This window comes from Enoplosus armatus, chromosome 13 (assembly GCF_043641665.1).
Source record: "Enoplosus armatus isolate fEnoArm2 chromosome 13, fEnoArm2.hap1, whole genome shotgun sequence".
In the NCBI taxonomy this organism is placed as follows: Eukaryota; Metazoa; Chordata; class Actinopteri; order Centrarchiformes; family Enoplosidae; genus Enoplosus; species Enoplosus armatus.
In genome coordinates this window covers 776,904-796,524 of record NC_092192.1, presented here as the reverse complement: position 1 = coordinate 796,524, position 19,621 = coordinate 776,904, and the positions used below count along the sequence as shown (strand labels likewise).

General features: G+C 44.1%; 1 protein-coding gene and 3 non-coding genes across 4 annotated transcripts; 2 read left to right on the top strand and 2 right to left on the bottom strand.

The window, feature by feature from the left end:
• Positions 1–400: 400 nt before the first annotated feature.
• LOC139295228 (polyunsaturated fatty acid lipoxygenase ALOX15B) lies at positions 401–9,769 on the bottom strand. The gene is made up of 15 exons (XM_070917371.1): positions 9,725–9,769; positions 8,213–8,393; positions 6,946–7,201; positions 6,596–6,677; positions 6,045–6,134; positions 5,828–5,943; positions 5,311–5,483; positions 5,072–5,215; positions 4,577–4,780; positions 3,968–4,054; positions 3,704–3,873; positions 3,484–3,599; positions 3,266–3,366; positions 2,472–2,642; positions 401–1,774 (listed from the first exon to the last, which is right to left on the bottom strand). The coding sequence occupies exons 2-15, from the start codon at positions 8,378–8,380 to the stop codon at positions 1,595–1,597; spliced, it is 2,058 nt and encodes a 685-aa protein (XP_070773472.1). The 5' UTR covers positions 8,381–8,393; positions 9,725–9,769; the 3' UTR covers positions 401–1,594.
• Positions 9,770–10,082: 313 nt separating this feature from the next.
• On the top strand, positions 10,083–10,155 carry trnav-uac (transfer RNA valine (anticodon UAC)). The gene has a single exon. It is a non-coding gene; the product is annotated as a tRNA-Val (tRNA).
• A 255-nt stretch (positions 10,156–10,410) lies between these two features.
• On the bottom strand, positions 10,411–10,482 carry trnaa-cgc (transfer RNA alanine (anticodon CGC)). The gene has a single exon. It is a non-coding gene; the product is annotated as a tRNA-Ala (tRNA).
• A 2,561-nt stretch (positions 10,483–13,043) lies between these two features.
• Positions 13,044–13,125, top strand: trnas-uga (transfer RNA serine (anticodon UGA)). The gene has a single exon. It is a non-coding gene; the product is annotated as a tRNA-Ser (tRNA).
• Positions 13,126–19,621: the final 6,496 nt, after the last annotated feature.

Here is a 19,621-nt window from a genome sequence, read left to right as displayed (position 1 = left end):
AGCAAGGAGGGAAGGAAGGAAGCAAGGAAGCAGCGAGGAGAGGCCTCCAAAGAAGAAAATAATCAAAATATCTAATCGAATTTCTTTTAACATCGAAAATGAATCTGTGAAAACAAAAAAAGGAAAAGTCAGAAACACTGCAGGACGAGCCTCATAAGGAGATTACAGAGAGAGAACGTCAGAATCTTTCCCTGAAACTGAACCTGCTGCTTCCTGTTACTGTAGGAGAGCAGGACGTCTCTTCAACAGCAACACAAAGACGACTGTACAGAACGAACAAATGAAGTATTTAAAGTAATGTATTATCATGTTTCTGTATTATTTAAAGGTGCAGAGATGTTACAGGGAAAACATTTGTTTTAAATGCAGAAATAATCACACAGGAAGAAGAAGTGGCTGAATTCATCTTTTATTTCAGTGTTATTATCTGTTCACAATCAGTATCAACAGGTTTCATAATGTCATATAACAAGTCACAGCTCTCTGTTTCCTTCATTTCACAACCTCAACCATCAAACATCAACTCTGCAGCGCAGCTTTCGGTCCAGACTGAACGTCTCAACAGCTGCTGGATGGACTGTGATGAGATGTGGTTCAGACCTTCATGGTCCCCTCAGGATGAACTGTAGTAACTCTGGTGATCCTCTGACTCTTCATCAGCGCCACCATCAGGTCAACATGTTCATGTGTCCAACACTTTGGTTTATGACCAAATACCTGCAGAACTGATGACGTTCATCAGCCTCAGCTGGACTCTGTTTACTGCTAACTAGCTAATGTTAGCATGCTAACATGCTAAACTAAGATGGTGAACATGGTGAACATTGTACCTGCCCAACATCAACATGATTGTGAGCATGTTAGCATGCTGATGTTAGCATGTAGCTCATAGCACCACTGTGTAGCCTGATGACCCCTAAAAGACACTGCAACAGCTAGCTGTTAGCTGTTTGAGCTAATGTTAGCTTCACAGACTTGACAGGACACGGGGAAAAAAAGGAAAATCATTTTTGTCATTTTACTGTAGTTTTCAGGGCCGCTGCTGTATTGTTAGTGTTTCGTGTTAGCTGTGCCTTCAGAAACACAACCAACAAATGTAAGAAGGAAACATATTTAAATCACAATTTAAATGCAGTTTAAAGTTCTGCTCTGTAAGCTTGAATCATGTGAGGCCTGTTGTCATGCTCATACGCTGCAAATAAGGTGTTTATTTTGATCAATGAAATATGAATCTTAAAAACTGCAGCTTCTTCGTGTGATGAAACTGTTTGTGCATGTGATAGAACATTTACTACAGGTCTGATTGTGTTTGTCTTTCCTTCCTGTCAGCTTTTTATTTCCATAAAAATGTATTTACAGGCAGTGATCACAGCAGGTGATAAGTCAATGTATTGATTAGTAGGTTAATATGAACAACCAGGTTTTATATCCACATATATAGTTGTGTCAGTCAAATGAATTCCTTTTAGTAAAAGTTAAAAACAAACTGGAGAAAATGAGTAAAAGGTTTCGTAAAGAAAATGAAAGTATTGATATGAGTGATGATCACATACAGCTGTTTCATATAATAATCCCTGTTGAAGAAGATGGTGATTTAAATGGCCACGCTGTTCTCGATGTGGGCAGGACAGAGGTAAGGATACGGCAGCTCCAGTTGGCTGTTGCGCTCTGTGATGTCATCAGAAATAGCCTTGAGCTCAGCCTGCACCTCCTCCACCAGCCTGCGGTGGGCGTCGTCTCTGAAGATGGCCTCTTTGTAGTGACACAGAGGAACCTGCAGGGGGAGACACAGAGGGTTAAAACTGCTGAGTGTCAGATTAACTACAATCAGCTTTAAATATATACTGTATATATATATATATATATATACTTTTGCTCATGCAAATGTTTTGTACATAAATATATGATAAAGTAAGATAAAGACAAGCAGTAAACATACACAGTACCCACTTATACTAATACTGCAGTAAAGTGACGCAGTAAATAATATGAACATAGTTAGCCTGCTAACGTGCCAGAATGTAGCATGTTAGTGTATATTGTGCCAACATTTAGCTTGTTAGCATGCTGTGTTAGCATTGTTATGTTTTCTGGTTGATTCATTTTGAGGAAAATATAAATAAAAGGAAAGGAAAATTCAAATTGAACATTTTAAATGACGACAATAAAAAGGCCACAGACATGCAGGTATGAGCTCGTTTAGACATGAAAACTGTCTCATCACAATATGTTTCAATTATTGTTCAGCTCAAACTTCTCTGAGCTTATAACAAACCGTGAAGCTTGTGAGTGTTTTGTTGTTAACCTGTAGATGTTACAGTTACGTGTTGGACGTGTTAGATCGGTTCTTTCAATCATTTCAGAAATTAAAAGAAAGCCTCCTCAGAAAGATGAAGATTCAATGTGTTTCATGCGTTTGATGTCCCTGTTTGTCCTGCTGAGCAGACGGGACGGTGTGGGTGGAGCCTCACAAAGTTGACGGCGGGCTGCGACAGCAGAGTCAGCACCGTCAGGACGCGACAGGTGGAGTTCACCTGCGGCAGGAAGGACATGATGTCGTCCTCCGCCACCGAGCCTTTGACCTGCGGAGTAGGACGCAACATGGAGGCCGGACAGTTTGGCATCCAGAGGGCGAAATCCAGCTGGAGGACACAAAGAGAGACAACTGAGAACAATATCAATAATATCTTCAAGGTGTTTCCAGGTGTTTCCAGGTGTTTCCAGGAGTGGTTTCAAAGTAGTATGAAGCCTTCAGCGTCTCAGAGGGAGCTGACGTCTGATAAATGATAAATAGATAAGCGTCTGCTCATCTCTGCTGCAGGCCAGAGGCTCCAGGCTACATTAGCCACTACTAGCGTAACACAGCACAACCTCTCACACAACTGTCAGAGGGAGAGGTGCATTGTGGGTAATGTAGGCGCTACGTTTTGACAAAGAATGTGTGGAATAAAAAGACGAGATACGGTTCTGCTGCGTCGATTTAGATCCCTTTTTTTGAAATGTTACTGATATGTTTGTATCACGTGATGAAACTGTTGATTACTGCAAATTCTTTTCATTCATGTCGAAATATCTCAGTTCAGATGAAACAAAAACTGCCCAGTTAAAGAAGAAAAGAGACATTTGAGATGATGTTTCACTTATTCAGACTTTGATAAGATGTGTGCTGGGAGCGTTTCCTCTGACTGCTCTACAGCGTGTGACGACATCGAGACAAATCAAGATGGAAACTGCAGCCATGTGCGATGTCCTGTAGGTGACCCACCTGGGAGAAGTTCACTGCAGCATGTAGCGCTGAACTGCAGAAGATGATCATGGTGACAAACTTGGACAATTCTGCTTTTGTCTGGAGAGACTGGGGGAAACCTGAAGGACGGCAGGAGACACAAACTAAAACAGCTGCTTCACTTTATTTCCAGGGGACAGATTATGGACCAACCTCGTCTGTCTCTCCAACAAACAAACAAACAAACAAACAAAGACCTGAGTTGTGGCTGAATCCGTGTGTGTTGATGTCGGTGATCCAGTGTTGAAGCTCAGAGTCCTGCTGAACCTCATCGTCTCCACTGTAATACAGATCCACCCAGCTGCCCACAAACCTGCCACACACACAAACACACACACACATGTTCAGCAGACAAATAAAGGAATAACAGAGTCTCACATTCTGCCTCTCTGTCCTGGTTGAGGTGTGTTTGTTTACCTGTGCAGTGCGTCCCAGACTCTCCGTGCGTCCTGGGCGTAGTAGTTCTGGGGCAGTTTGTCCACCCCGCGGTCGATCAGGTCGTCACAGACACACAGAGATCGATAATAAATCCTGTCCGACGCCCGGGACAGAAGAACAGGTATCGCCTCCAGACCAGAGCCCATCGCCTGGAGGGACGAGACCAGCACAAGACCAGATCACTGCAGCGCACCCGTTTCCACATCTCCCTCTTTAATGTTCCTGTTACAGGTGACGGCGTACCTTATCAAACACCCCGTCAGCAGCCAGCAGCGAGGCTCGGGCCTGGACGTTGATCTGCAGCGACGTCCTGACGTGTGGCATCAGCAACTGTCCAGCAGCCAATCAGAGAAGAGAAGACTGATTACAAAAACACAACATGTACTGCAGAGGAGAAACATTTGAATGTGTGAGCAGTCGGAGGCTGCTGGGGGGTGACTGGGAACGTTGGTTATGAGGCTTCTTCTTCTTTGTCTCTATGAGAGCTGAGAGTGAAGCAGGACAGACAAACAAGCTGAAAGTCACTATGAAGACTCACTACCAGAGACACCTTCTGACATTGTTTTCACATATTTCATACGTTGTTATTATAACAATATTAATTACAGCCACTTTAATGAACACGTGAATATGAAAAACTAAAAGCTTGGTGCATATGTATCCAGGGTGTAATGGCTGCGCTGCACACCTGCATGAAAGTGATTGGCTGTTGCTTGTCAGCTGGCAGCAGGTGATCAGCTGCTCCTGTTCACTGAACTGTTCATGTATTTTGACGGTGAACAGTTTGAATTAAAGCTAAATCACCGTCTCTGACGTTCAGCTTCACTACAACATGAAGGTGAGTTGGTGTACCTGGTGCAGCGGGTGCAGCTCTGGCAGCTGTCGCAGCGTGGCCACGCAGCACAGCTCCCCCAGCATGTGAGTCCTCAGGTAGTGGGAGGCCAACTGGTGACACTGGAAGTCTGCACTGCGAACCCAGATCTTAGCCAGCAGCCAATCACAGCGGGGATCAGAGGGCAGGAAGACCGGGTTCTGAGGACCGGGTGTCTGCTGCAACTGAAGGAGCGGATCATCACCGACTGACTGACTGATTATTTGAGTCTTTCTTCTTCTACTCCACCACATCAGATATCAGGTCACAATCTTAACAAAGTACATTAAATATATTATATAAAACAGCTCCACCTCGAGCAACTACAACACTACAGTGTTAATTGCAGTAATGGTAAGCAGTATAGTAACTGGTAAGTACAAATATGTAAATACTTCTTCCTCCCTGCTGATTGATCGATTACTTTAAAATGTCAGTGATCTGCCTTCACCTGTACCAGAACACCTGGAGCTCACCTGGATGGCGATGGGGAGCAGCTGTCCCTGCTGGTTCAGGTGGAGGAGGCACAGCGGAGCCGACAGATACGCCTGCTTCCCGTTGACCACGTTGGCTGGGACGCCGTCCAGAACCTCGTAGTTCAACAGGTAAACGGTCCCTTTCTGTCACATCGGACAACATCAAGATAGAGCAGCTGTAATAAAGTGCACAGCTGGAGCCCAAGAACAGCTGGAAGTCAGAGAAGAAGACACCTCACCTGCAGCTCCTGCTCAAGGGAGGAGCCTTCAGGCAGGAAGGGGCGGAGCATGTCGGAGCTGACGGACAGGTTTGGGGGAAGGAGGCGGGTCTGACGCAGCAGCAGAGGGTTGCAGCCATTCAGACACTGGTAGCCAAAATACCAATCCTCCATCCAGTGAGCCTTCACGAACCCTGACAGGGGGGAGACAGATCAACCTGTTCCTGTTAGTCTGTACGGGTCACAACAAAACTCTCCGTGGAGGCAGAGGAGGTCCCCCTCCTCTATTTTTTGGAGGCAAGAGGGAGATCAAAATATAAAAAAGAGTAACTGATATTGAAATAAACCAAATCTCAGTTTTCAAATTCTGATTAAAAAGCTTCATTTTATGGGGGGGTGGGGAGTGGGGGGGCAGAGGAGGATGGCTCCTGCTGTCCTCCTGGAGGACTGTTAAGTTAACGGCCAGACTGGATTTGGACTGGGGGGTGCGGCGCCTCGATACTGAATAAAGATGTAGTTTGAATGTTTTGCGTCTTACTGGCGGTCTTGTTCTGGTGTCCGCTGTGGGCGAAAACCGTCTCCAGCTCTGTGAAACTCGTCCAGGCCTCTGCTCGGCCAACGAAGCCTTTCAGGTAGTGCAGGTTAGCGGCTGGACTGAGGACAAACAAACAAACACAACAGCTGTCTGTCTGTTTCCGTCCCACGCTGGCCAGACTTCAGTCAGAGTGTAGGCTACATTAAGAGTGTGACTTCACCTCTTGTGAGTGTAGCTGAGGTTCGGCCCGAGTTCAGACGCACTGCTCAGGTCAACACACTGTGGAGCACCATCGACGAACTTACGCCATCTGTCATAATGACGCAACGAGAGAATAAATATCTCAAAACTGCTGTCAGAGTTTGTAAACTCTGACAGCAGCAGGCGGCCTCAGAGAGCAGCTAGTAGCAGATGGCGTCACCTGTGTGTCTCCAGGTTCAGGTTTAACCTCTAAACTCGCTAGACCCACCAGTGTAGGGGTGTCCAACCTGCGGCTGGAGGGCCACGTGTTATTTTATTTTAAATGAAAGTTATATTTGACCTGCTGACTGTATCAAAATGCAGTTCCTACTGTGGACTCTAGGTGTCCCTGTCACTACATGTGCCTTTTCCAGCAGAGACTGTGACAGTCACCAACACTGGACGTGGCAGACGTCTCTCCTGACAGGAATTGTCACGTGATCTACTGGTTTAGTCGTGGAACCTTTCTGGAGCCGTTCTATTCACTGGGAGCTGAAACTGTAAACCAGATGTGTCTGTTTGCTGCTTTACCTGATGAGCTTCTGTTGAAGTTGCAGCTGTCTGAGTCGCTGCTGCTTCAGCTTCTCTTCTGTCTCGTCCTTCAGCAAACACACTATATAATATAATAATAATAATAATAGTCACCGAGTATATGAAATACTTGTTTTATGACAACAACTAAAATGACAAGCTCTGAATTCACTGACTGACTCCCTCCTGTTCTTTCATGGTTTTCTCTGAACCAGTAACCCTCCACAGGTCAGGTCTACAGGAAGACGTTATTCATCGAGAGACCTGTATGTGCTGCATTATGACCAGCATGGAGAAGTGGAACATATCTACGGCATGAGAGACTTGGCAGGTGCAGGAGGTGATCTTACACTTTCCACTCCGCAGCTCTACGTCGCCATCTGCTGTCCGCAGCCACCTGTCACACGGGAACACCTGTGCTTCTGGACCGCCAGGTCTCGTTCCACCTCGCCCCCCCTCCTCAGCCTGTCCGTCTGCCAGCCTGCGGACCTCCACCCGGCTGCAGTGCCAGTCCAGGTCGGGGAATCCGGTTCGAGCATCCAGATGAAGCCGGACCAGAACCAGACGACCCAAAGGCCCGTTGGCCCGGACCCAAACCGGACACGTCTGTCAGGACGGGAGGGAGAGATCGTCATTTCCCCTCTTTAAATATTCTGGGTTAAGGTGCCTTCAGACAGCAGTGTGGTAACTGCTGCATCTGACTGGGCTACCTGGGACCCCAGTATGGACCTGTACCACAGACTGGAGGGTGCTCCTATCCACCAACTCTAATCTCCAAAACAGAGGAAAGGTAATGTGTCATGTCATGTGATCTTCCTCAGCAGGTGGAGCTGAAGATGTTCAACCTGTCGCTGAAGGACTTGTCGTCCACGTTGACAACTAGCATAGCATGTTTAGCTATGCTTCTTAATAAACATTGCTCATTGGCCTGTACTGGTGATTGTTGTGTAATACCATCAGCTCCCCCCTCATGGTGCCTTCAGATGGGCTCCTGTTTACTGTGTTCATGAGTCCATATGAACCCCTCTTGTGGTACCCGTGACCTCGTGAGTGGACATTTTCTGACAGCTCAGAGTTCACGAGATGTGACGTGAAGTTAACATATTGTAATTTTTGAACAATAAATAACATTATTGACTAGAAATGTCATTATGTAAGAAGACAACACAGGAACAAGACTGATATAAAGACTTATCTGTTTAAATGAAATGATGTCAATTTATATTGTCACATGTCGTTCAGGTCCTAATGAAATTAGAACTTTTGTATCTGCATTGAGAGACAATATATATATATATATATATATATATATATATATATATATATATATATATATATATATCATTGGCAGTTTATTTTCATATTTTGACAAATTCTTTGCAGAAGGTCGACTTACTGGAACTTTTCCGAGGCAGACCTCATTAAGTAAGATGGTAGGCCTCTTGTGCTGAGACTGTTTTGTTAAACTACATTTCCAAAGTCAATAATGAACTCAATATTTTAGTGTTTATTTTTCTGTGTGATCTATTGGAATGAATGAAGACGTCAGAGACATTTAAAGAGACACTAACTGCTCGGTTGTGTTGAGTCTCCAACAGGAAACATGACGAAACTCACCGATCCGGGCAGGAGATGGTGGTCACCCTCGTTCACGCTGATGGGCAGAGTCTCCCCCTGCGAGCCAATCAGGTTGAGCCACAGGCGACTGAAGGTTCCACAGGTGGGACCGGGTGAGGTGTGGACCGTCACCTCAAACTCCTGACTGGAAGGCTTCATGTCGGACATGACGGTGACACAGCTGGTGAGGAGAGCGCCAGGATCAGTCCGTGTCCTGCTTCGATTATGTTCCCAACAGAAACAGTTTCACTTCAAGCGGGCGACGCATTAGAGGTGTTCAGTACGTACGAACGAATCTTTAAACTAAACTGGATCACCAACTGAATCAGTAGCTTTTAGCAGTGGAGCTCCTCTCTGGTGACTGAGAACATCGTTCATGACTTCCAGGCCAAGGAGCGTTTCATGCAGTATTTTCTGGGGTTACTGCTTATGTAGGGCAATAAGAACAAAAATGTTCACATCCCATGTGTATATTTGGGGAAGTTGTGATGATGATGATGATAAGAGCTCATTTGTTTACCTGATATTTGACTTGGAAATGAGCGACAGCGACTGTTGCGTGGGCGTTGTGTCACATGAGACTCGTCATCATCACAGAGATGTAAAAAAAACAAAGAAATAAACAACACTGCACTCTTTTATCTCCACGGTCACTTCCTTTTTTCATTGGTCCCCGATGAGGAAACTTCCTGCTCTGTGTTTGACTATCAGAGGAATCAGCTGAGCCAATTTAAAATAACACACTTTGTTCAGATTATAACCGACAGGATGACACGTTTCAAATAAACTTCTCCAGGCTGTTCGGTTTTGTTTGCTTTCCTGTTGAAACATTTCATCATCAAATGACCTTGTTCAGCTGACCTGCGGGTTACACTAGAAGTAAACTGGTAAACTGTTTTAGAACTAGTTTTTCCCAGGAAATGATTTGTGGCCATTACAGACCCTGAAAGTGAAGTGAGTATAAGTTCCACCTACTTTCACTCCATAAACTGTAGTAGTATTGAGTTCATGGACAGCAGCTTGATCCGTTGTACAGATTAAAGTAGAGAGAGCAGACTATCTTCAACAAACTGTTTACTCCAGCTATAAACAGGATCTGTGCTACAGAAATGCTTTCTGTAAATGGAAAATAAGACCAGTCACATCACTGATAAAAAGAGAGAGAGGCTGCTGTGACCTTTGACCCTTCATCAGTTAATTATTGTATTGTTTGTGTTATTTGTCATCAAGCCTTGGATAAAAAGGAAATAATTAAATGAGCTTAGTGCCACTGAGGACACTGTGGACATGTCCTCTGGGTTTTCTCAGAGTTTTAATGATCTAAGCAGGAGTTTACATTCAACACAAAGGTGAGTTTTTAAAGGTTGATTAAAAGGTTGAATTAAAATGAAGGGATTTTTCTTACAGAATTATATCCTGGCATCCAGCAGAGCGTTTCGAAACAGCATTTAGACCAACTGAAAATATACTGTAACAGTTAAATTAATATATAAAATGTGAAGAAAATCATACCGATGGAAATGTTCTTGAAAATGTGGGGTCCTGTGAAGCCTCCTCTCCTCTCTGGGCTGTTGATGAGTAGAATAGCAGCTGCAGGTACAGCACACATCTCGTTTTTTTTAATTATCTGCCCACCACAACACATCCACATCCTATTGGTTGAACCTGAACACCTGAACAATTGCCTACAGATAGCTTTACATATAGTTAGCTAGTTTCAACTACTTTATACTGTTAGCTAGTTTAGTCCAGTCCCAACCTAGGGGTCAGGTCCCTCAAAAGAAACCAAGTTTGAAATGTTTCTTTGGTGGAACATTATTATATTCTTATCATATATCATTAAGATATGTTAAGAAACGATTTGGCAACAGGTTCCATAGTGTAGCGGTTATCACGTCTGCTTTACACGCAGAAGGTCCTGGGTTCGAGCCCCAGTGGAACCAGTTCATTTTCTGTACTTAATTGAGAGTGATTTTAAGTACAAAACACAAAACTACTGTATTAAAACATTAATTACATTATTAAATAATAATTTAATTTTTTCTTACTTTTCGCTTTCTGATTTAAAAAAAGGTGTACAATTTCCCCATGGGGATCAATAAAGTATTTGTGATTCTGATTGTCATCCTTTACACTACTGTTACACGGTTATAAGTCTTATTTATCGAGTCCTAGGTGATGTTAAGAAAGTGAAAAAGTGGAGATGCCGGGGATTGAACCCGGGGCCTCATACATGCGAAGCATGCGCTCTACCACTGAGCTACATCCCCACACAGTGCACGTTGAGAGCCAGGGATTGCTATTTATCTGTAAACAGGCGTCAAATTTTACATTAAGAAGTCGAGGCTATTAGCTAATTAATTTTAGTTATTTTAGTAATAGTAAAAAAGAAATTCCAGTCAGCTGTAGAAAGGTTCATGTTCACTCTTTATTTTTTGCTCGATGTGATCATTTTCATGTAGCCTTAAGCTCTGTAACAACAAAGCACAAAAAGTGACATTCTGTCTCTGTCACCGCCGGCCTCTCTGGGTTAGCTCGCTGACCGAGACCCCGTTATAACGTCAATCATTCAAATAACGTGACAAGAATCGGCCTAAAAAACCCAACCCTATAACGTTAATACACCTTTGCTTTGTACCGTTACATCGTTTATTGTTGCTTAAAGTCAACGCCGTTTATCATAATTCATCACTTAGTGTCATCGATAACGTTAACTGGTGGAGTAATGTGGCAAGCTAGCCAACTAGCAGAACCACTCGGATAGTGTTTTGCTAGCCATGTTGTTTGCGAGCAAGCTAAATTACAGTTAGCCAGCTAGCTGTAATTTAATTACGCTGCATGGGTCTGGCGTTTGTTGTGTGGTATCGTTCGCTGATACCGTGATTAGCACGGAAAGCTAGGCAATTAATCAGTCAGATCAAACCCGGGAGTCTGGATGAATTAGCTGACATTATCCACTCAAGACAGTATTTAGCTAGGTTAGCTAGCTAGCTACTTGGACTTTGTGTTGGGCCCTGTGTGTTGGTGGGTGCCGGTCGTTTGTTGACGTCAGCGGACTGAGCCGAAGAGGCTGAGCACTCGACGTCACATCCTACATGTAGTACCTGTCGTGGAAGGATCAATCCTGAGTACATAACATTACCTGTGACTGAAGTCGGAAACAGACCGACATGCTGCTTTATTTACTGCAGAATACTTTATTGATCCCCGGGGGGAAATTATACAGCATCGGTGCTCCCATTCAAGAGTAGAAAGTAGCGTAAATTTAGAAAGGAATAAAGGAGAAAAGTAAGAAAAATATGAAAACAAACGACTGTAACAGGCTGCATGCACGGTCGGCGCATGCGCACTTAATAGGCATTATTCAGTAAAGTAGCAATAAAATCCCAAACGAATACTTAAGTACACTAACAAGTGCAAGCATGTGTTCTTTGTTGGATTATTGTACTGTAGAAGTTGCTTCAGTAGCCTATAGAAAGAGACAGAACAATCGGTCCAGTTTTTCAGATTGTGAATGTTTGTCACTTCTTTCTGTGTAAAAGTCATTTGCTTTTAGTGAGACCATCCGGTAAAATGAAAGCTTTATTCATAAATGTGACAGCTGCTGTTTATTCTCTTTCACCTGCAGGCAACTGTCCTGCTGCCACACCTCCAAACTGTAACTTAAATAAACCAGTCTAACCAGTCCTGTGCCCACAGAGGTCACACAGGTTTATTTAGCTGGGATCAAAATACAGGTGACACAGGACCTGACTCCCCCTCCTGCTCCTCACAGCCCCCCACCCCCCTTTGAGAGCTTTCCTCACACCTCGTTCCCCAGTCCCCAGGCTCACGGCACTCTTCAACCTGACGACTCCATGCTGAGGATGTTCTATGAGTCTGTGGTGGCCAGTGCTATCCTCTATGCTGTTGCATGCTGGGGCAGCAGGCTGAGGGTGGCGGACTCCAACAGACTCAACAAACTGATCCGCAAGGCCAGTGACGTTGTGGGGGTGGAGCTGGACTCTCTGACGGTGGTGTCAGAAGAAGTCTTTCAGAAGTCTTTTTTTATTTATTATATCTTGATCTTCTACTTATGTCTCTATTGCACTATCCTGTATGCTGCTGAAACAATGCAAACGTCCCCGCTGAGGGATTTATAAAGGATTATTTTATTTTATTTCATTTTATGCTCAATATTACCACTGCGTCCTGTAATACAGCTTCCGACCACCAGAGGCAGCAACGAGCTAAAGACGCTCGCATCTTGTCGTCGGTCGGCGGGAAAAAAAATCCCAAAAACGATACGTCATCTTGGAATTTACATGTACTGTTTTGAGTTTAATGGGATTTACTGTCATTCTAGCTGACTAAATCGTGTTTTTGTTACTTTACACCTACTTGACATCGACATAGATTAACCTGAACGGCCGATGAGACGTTCACGTACCATCCCACAGGCTCAGATTGTCACATGTGTCAGTAATAAACCTTATATCAACGGCGGACGTCTGAAATGGCTGCTTCTCTTGGAGAGCCATTCAGGACGGACCTCCATCACGGATACCAGAGGAGTGTTCATCACCTCTAACACCAACAGCGCCTGGAAACAGAACCGCAGCAGCGGACGGTAAGTATGATGTTTGAAGCCTACACTAGTTTAAGGCTTTATTCAGATCAAATCAGGCAAAAACTGAGACGGATTCAACTTTTGGAGAAACGCAATCCGATGTCGGAGCCCCAGAGCTACCACGCCACTGTACAACTGCACGGTAATCGCCAGAAAGTCTGAATGCCGTCTGATACGTACAATAACCACAAATAGTAAGGTGGTGACGCAGCAATGACGTAAGCTGCGATGGCCGAGTGGTTAAGGCGTTGGACTTGAAATCCAATGGGGTCTCCCCGCGCAGGTTCGAACCCTGCTCGCAGCGAGCTCTTTTCGTTCCGATCCACACATTGTGTAACCAAGTAGGAAAAACACCACTTCATTCTGGAGAAAAACATCTCATAATAAAAGGACATTACTTTTCGCATTTATTTATTTAATGATACTTAAGTCATTTGTCAAAGTGGGCTACCGCCATGGCTACAGCAGAGCCATGTCGAGACAGAGTCGCATCAAGGAAGTTGTTGTCTTTCCGTCTGTCTGTCTGTCTGTCTCTCCCTCTCTCTGTCTGTCTGTTTTTCTGTCTGTCTCTTTCTCTCTCTTTCTCTCTTTCTCTCTGTCTGTCTGTCTGTCTGTCTCTCTCTGTCTGTCTCTCTCTCCGTCTGTCTCTCTCTCTCTGTTTGTCTGTCTGTCTCTGTCTGTCTGTCTCTTTCTCTCTGTCTCTCTCTTTGTCTCCGTCTGTCTGTCTGTCTGTCTGTCTGTCTGTCTCTCTCTCTCTCTGTCTCTCTCCTGTCTGTCTGTCTCTCTCTCTGTCTGTCTGTCTGTCTGTCTGTCTGTCTCTCTCTCAGTCTGTCTGTCTCTCTGTCTGTCGGTCCTGGCAGAGGTGAGGTGTCCCACAGCTCGTCCCATATGGTCTGTGTGGGACCACGTTGTGTTGACAGGAGCTGCTGTATGTTGTTGATGTCCTCGCAGAGATCAGCAGCTACATGCTGTTTGACTGTCTGCAACACGTCTGTGCATGTTGCTTTTCATAACAAACAGGAAGCAGAAACAAAGTGAAGCGTTAAAGCGGCGCTCTACAGATTCTACTTATTAACACTGGCCATGTTAAGTCCTGTATGTGGTCTTCTGGGGCCTCCGGAGGAGGAAATAACTACAAATGTCTAACATACAAAATGCGTTTCAAACTGGAGGTGTGGAGTTTGAAAGATGTGGCTGTTTACCAGGCAGGGAGGCTCCAGTGAAAGACACTGTCCAGGTGCATTATGGGACATGAAGGAGTTTGACCCATATCAGAGACTAAAAGTCAGGATATCTCGGCCTCGGCTGCACAGATTCTGCTGTTAATCTGCTTCTTGTGAGTCTCCCAAGTTTATGGACTTGCAACAGTAAGTCACTGGAGTCACTGGGGCAACAGGTAATGGGCACAATGGGGACTGCTAACTGAGAACTTTGTCAATATGAATATCAATATATCACAAAAACGTTGACTTTAACACAAGAAACATGTCTTCTGCTGGTAATGAAATGTCCTGATGACAGTCACGCTCCTCACAGAATGAACCCTTTAGATTTTAATGACCACATGACCTTTCCTCCAGCGCCACCATCAGGACAAACTTTATATGTTTGGCTTCACTACTGGTAAAACTCTAAAGGCTCTTTCACACATAGTTCTTGGTTAATCACTGGGATAACCCTTCAGGCACCGCTAGTGATTTTCACTGTTCACACTTTCGTCTTTTGCCTTTTTACACTGTCCAGCAGATGGCAGTAATGCAACACTTGCAATGCTGGATGCCATCCGCCATAAAACTCAACAGAAGAAGAAGAAGAAGAAGAAGAAGATGGGGCCAGGCCGGATCTGCGTGTCGGCGGCAGAAGACTGTTTTTGCTCTTATGTTTTTAAAAAGTCTTGATTGGTTCACTCGCTCCACGTCTTTCGTCAGACTTCACATGTTTGTCCCTGCAATATTACTGCTTTCATTCACAACACAGTGGTACTGGCGTTTTCCCTGAAATGTTACGAGGTCTCGAGGTGGAAATTGGCCGCACAGATTTCCCTGAATATCGATGTCTGCTCCCGTTCACACACGACCTCATGCAGGAAGTGTTCCCGAGCAGTTCAGGGACAGCCTGCCGGTGTGAAAGGAGCTTAAGAGGAGAGAACTCATCAGACTGTTGTTGGTTGTAATGAACACTGCAGCCTGTAGGGGGCACTAGCAGGAGTTTACACTGATAGACATGTTTATTTTTGTTAATTGAAGGAAGGCGGACTTCATCGGCCTCGTCTCTGTGAGATCGCAGCTCCCAAGTTATTCTCTGTAGATCTCTGTTTTCTATTTTCCTTCAGTGGTAATTTGATGTAAATGTATTCAGAAGCTGAGCTGCTGGAGGAGAATTAAACCTGAGAGGAAACACACACACACACACTGTCAGACATACACAGCCATTAGTTGTGTTTAAATGTCTTTTATATATATATATATTGTTATTATTATTATTATATTCACTGGTCTTTGTTGCTTCAGTGTTTAAATCACTGCAGAAATTAGTTTAGCAATTTTTTTCTCTGACAGAAATGTTCCATCACAGCACGGTGATGTATTAACCTCCTTCAATGAATGAATGAATGAATGTTTTAATACAAAACTGCAGTTTAAAGCTGCAACACTTTACTTTTCACCAGAGTCCCAGCTGGAAATATATGAGGTCATGAGTCCAAAGTCTGTAAAAGGTTCTTCGTTCTTTTAGTTCCATTTCTGTTGGTTTCATGTGTTCATGTGAGGAAGGTGACGGCCTCCTCATCACCTGGACGAGTGAAGTTTAAATCATTTATTCCCTGAGTCTGTTTCTGTTTGCTTTTCATCCACTTTATCAACTTTTACACCTCACACAACACATTTGGTGTTTCCAAAATTTGTGAATAGACGTAAAAACAGGTGGAGGGAAACAAACTTAAGGCCGAGATGAAATGAAAAATGTCTTTTGAACCCTTTTAGATCACAGCCCCGCTCATATTGTGCACCTATTTAACAATATATGCCAAAAACCAATGTTTTCTTCCTCTAAAACAAAACATGTCGTGTGCTTACAGAAGCTTGAACCAACCAATAATATGATGACATCCAGCCATCAATCAGAGCTAACATTCATTTGTTCGCTGTGCTGGCAGCGTGGTACGTCGGTTATGACACGCCCACTTTTCAACGTTCAAATCAAATTCCTCTGAACGTTACGTCCCGCCTGCCTTCCTGTTTCTCTTGGAAATATGTCACCATACGGAAGCTAGAGACCCTCAGACTGCTGTTTCAGCTCGACTTTAAAAACATAAAACTCTGGAGGATGGAACCAGAGAAGGTTCGTTTGGTGTTTTTGTTTGAAAAATAACTTAAATGATTAAACGATGATCAATTTTCTGTCTGTTTCTGTTGGTAATAGTTAATTTTCTGGTTAGTTTCACACACCAAAACAAAAACAGACGATGTTTGCTGTCACACGAATACGCAGAAAAATATAAATGCTGCGTGAGTTCAGGCTTCAGCTTCAAACTGTGCCGAGCCGCCTTTACGTAACATGACTGAGGCTGTATTCGTCCATTTACCTCCATTTATTATGTATGATAAGTTCTCAGACTGACGGCGTCTCTGCTGGCTGTTCTGCCTCGTCAGGGCGGGAAGAGAGAGAGTACACCATGTTTACCTCTGCTTCTATTCTCTCTCTATGTCTCTCGCTCTCTCTCTCCTGGCTGTGTGTGCAGTGAATTGAAGTGGGAAAGAGAGAGAAACAGTAACGGCAGGAGGAGGGAGGATAAAGAGAGAGAGGGAGGGAGGCGTCTGACAGAGATGAGAGTATTTATAGGTGGAGAGATGAGGAGATAGAACGAGAGAGAAGAGAGAGAAGGGGGGAGGAGAGAGACGAGAGAGGGAGGTAGAGATACAAAGAGAGAGAGAGGAAAATCCAGACACAATAAGAAGAAAAGGAAGACAAAGAGGAGGAGAGGACGAGCGAGAGACCATGCTGAGGAGGAAGAGGAGCGTGTCGTTCGGAGGCTTCGGATGGTAAGAGTGTGTGTGTGTGTGTGTGTTTCATCCTTTGATAAACGGCTGAATGATCTCATCACTTCTCTTATTCACACACTTTCGGGGTCTTTGAGTTCATTTCCAGACTGAGCTGCACCGAAGTGACATCACGGTGACATCACAGCTCCCCAAAAAATATTAAGATGAGTCAGTCAGCTGTTGTTTTCTGACCGGCAGAGGTTAAAATGTGACTTTTTTTGAATGGGATTTGGTTGAAAACTTCTTGCGTCCTGTCTTGCAGCCGTAGTGTTCATCAGTCAGTTCATTCTTTGTCAGTGTGAGACACGTGTCCTCTCTGTTGTCTGTCTCTGTTTCCAGTCGACTGACGGTTAACCATAAACATTTTGCTGCTGCAGTTAATAAATAACTTTCTGTATTCTCGAGGATTTAAAGTTATTTCAAAGTTTTAGAAGACAAAAGCTCCTGGAGTTAAGTTCTCTTTACAACCAACAGGCTGAGAAACCGACATGTCCCGTCTCCTCTGCTCTGTTTCAGGACTATGGACAGCGCCACCTCTCCACACCGTCCCTAATTTAGATCAACTAGATGATTGTGATAGCGGCAGAGGAGGTCCAATCAAATAGGTGCTGGTCCGGATGCTGTTCCGGCAGGATCAGGCACAAATTGAGTGTGGGGCTCCTTTAGGGAGGTTTCCTACTGAAATGTACTGAAATGTAAAACAAGTTTCGGTAAATGTGTCCTCTGGGGACCATAAATCTCCACTAAATCTGAACAGTCTGACTCAGCCCCTGACGGCTCTGAAGTACAGGCCAACAGGTTCGTTCTGGTCTGTGAAGTGGGCGTATTCAGGCTAAAACTGGGTGTTATGTTTCTGTTTAACCACCGATCTTAATCAAGGTACACTAAACTAAAGGTAACCATGGCAACAGCACTACCCAACAAATAACACAACAGAGACGTTCAGAGGTCTGAGACCAGGCTGTTGATCTGTATGACACTGAATGTAAACACTGACGGGCAGCAGCAGCAGGTGTGGAGCAGGAACCTGGATGTGGAGTTCAGACCACATTACATGAACACCTCCTTCTTTTATTGAAACCACACTCTTCTTCTGTGGTGGGCTCCCCTGTGTGATCGTTCAACGTTGGTTTCAAAATGGCGGCTCGTAGTTTCTGAGGAAGCAACGCTTTAAACCTGCAGTTTGCCGTCGATGTTTTAGATCTTTGAAGTATTTTCTGATATCAGACTCGTGGATGTCGAGGGTTTGACAGGAAGCAGAAACAAACGGACGGACAGAGAGGAACGTAAAGTAGCTGCTCGCTCTGTCGTCCTCGCCTCAGTGAATCAGTCTGCAGTCGGCCAGAGTAACAACTCACTGTGTGTGTGTGTGTGGAAACTCTTACACAAGCCTCTTTTCCAATCATTCACTCTCTTCGTTTTCTTTTTCTAATATGTTTCCCTCCTCTCCACTTCTACCATACCTCCGTCTTTCCTTCTATACCTCCTTCTTTCCTTCTATACCTCCGTCTTTCCTTCTATACCTCCTTCTTTCCTTCTATACCTCCTTCTTTCCTTCTATACCTCCGTCTTTCCTTCTATACCTCCTTCTTTCCTTCTATACCTCCGTCTTTCCTTCTATACCTCCTTCTTTCCTTCTATACCTCCTTCTATACCTCCGTCTTTCCTTCTATACCTCCTTCTTTCCTTCTATACCTCCATCTTTCCTTCTATACCTCCTTCTTTCCTTCTATATCTCCTTCTTTCCTTCTATATCTCCTTCTTTCCTTCTATACCTCCGTCTTTCCTTCTATACCTCCTTCTTTCCTTCTATACCTCCGTCTTTCCTTCTATACCTCCTTCTTTCCTTCTATACCTCCTTCTTTCCTTCTATCCTTCTATATCTCCTTCTTTCCTTCTATACCTCCTTCTGTCCTTCTATACCTCCTTCTTTCCTTCTATACCTCCATCTTTCCTTCTATACCTCCTTCTTTCCTTCTATCCTTCTATATCTCCTTCTTTCCTTCTATACCTCCTTCTGTCCTTCTATACCTCCTTCTTTCCTTCTATACCTCCTTCTGTCCTTCTATACCTCCTTCTTTCCTTCTATACCTCCGTCTTTCCTTCTATACCTCCTTCTTTCCTTCTATATCTCCTTCTTTCCTTCTATACCTCCGTCTTTCCTTCTATACCTCCTTCTTTCCTTCTATACCTCCTTCTTTCCTTCTATCCTTCTATATCTCCTTCTTTCCTTCTATACCTCCTTCTGTCCTTCTATACCTCCTTCTTTCCTTCTATACCTCCATCTTTCCTTCTATACCTCCTTCTTTCCTTCTATCCTTCTATATCTCCTTCTTTCCTTCTATACCTCCTTCTGTCCTTCTATACCTCCTTCTTTCCTTCTATACCTCCATCTTTCCTTCTATATCTCCTTCTGTCCTTCTATACCTCCTTCTTTCCTTCTATATCTCCTTCTTTCCTTCTATACCTCAATCTTTCCTTCTATATCTCCTTCTGTCCTTCTATACCTCCTTCTTTCCTTCTATATCTCCTTCTTTCCTTCTATACCTCCTTCTGTCCTTCTATACCTCCTTCTTTCCTTCTATACCTCCTTCTTTCCTTCTATATCTCCTTCTTTCCTTCTATACCTCCGTCTTTCCTTCTATACCTCCTTCTTTCCTTCTATACCTCTATACCTCCTTCTTTCCTTCTATACCTCCTTCTATACCTCCGTCTTTCCTTCTATATCTCCTTCTTTCCTTCTATACCTCCGTCTTTCCT

What these genes read in the sequence shown, in the direction of transcription:
- LOC139295228 (XM_070917371.1), bottom strand. Translation starts at nt 8,380, where the DNA reads ATGTCCGACATGAAGCCTTCCAGTCAGGAGTTTGAGGTGACGGTCCAC. An exon ending in TGCTCCCCATCGCCATCCAG is followed by an intron (nt 4,781 to 5,071) that starts GTGAGCTCCAGG and finishes CCGCTCCTTCAG; the next exon opens with TTGCAGCAGACACCCGGTCC. An exon ending in CGGATTCAGCCACAACTCAG is followed by an intron (nt 3,367 to 3,483) that starts GTCTTTGTTTGT and finishes GCCGTCCTTCAG; the next exon opens with GTTTCCCCCAGTCTCTCCAG.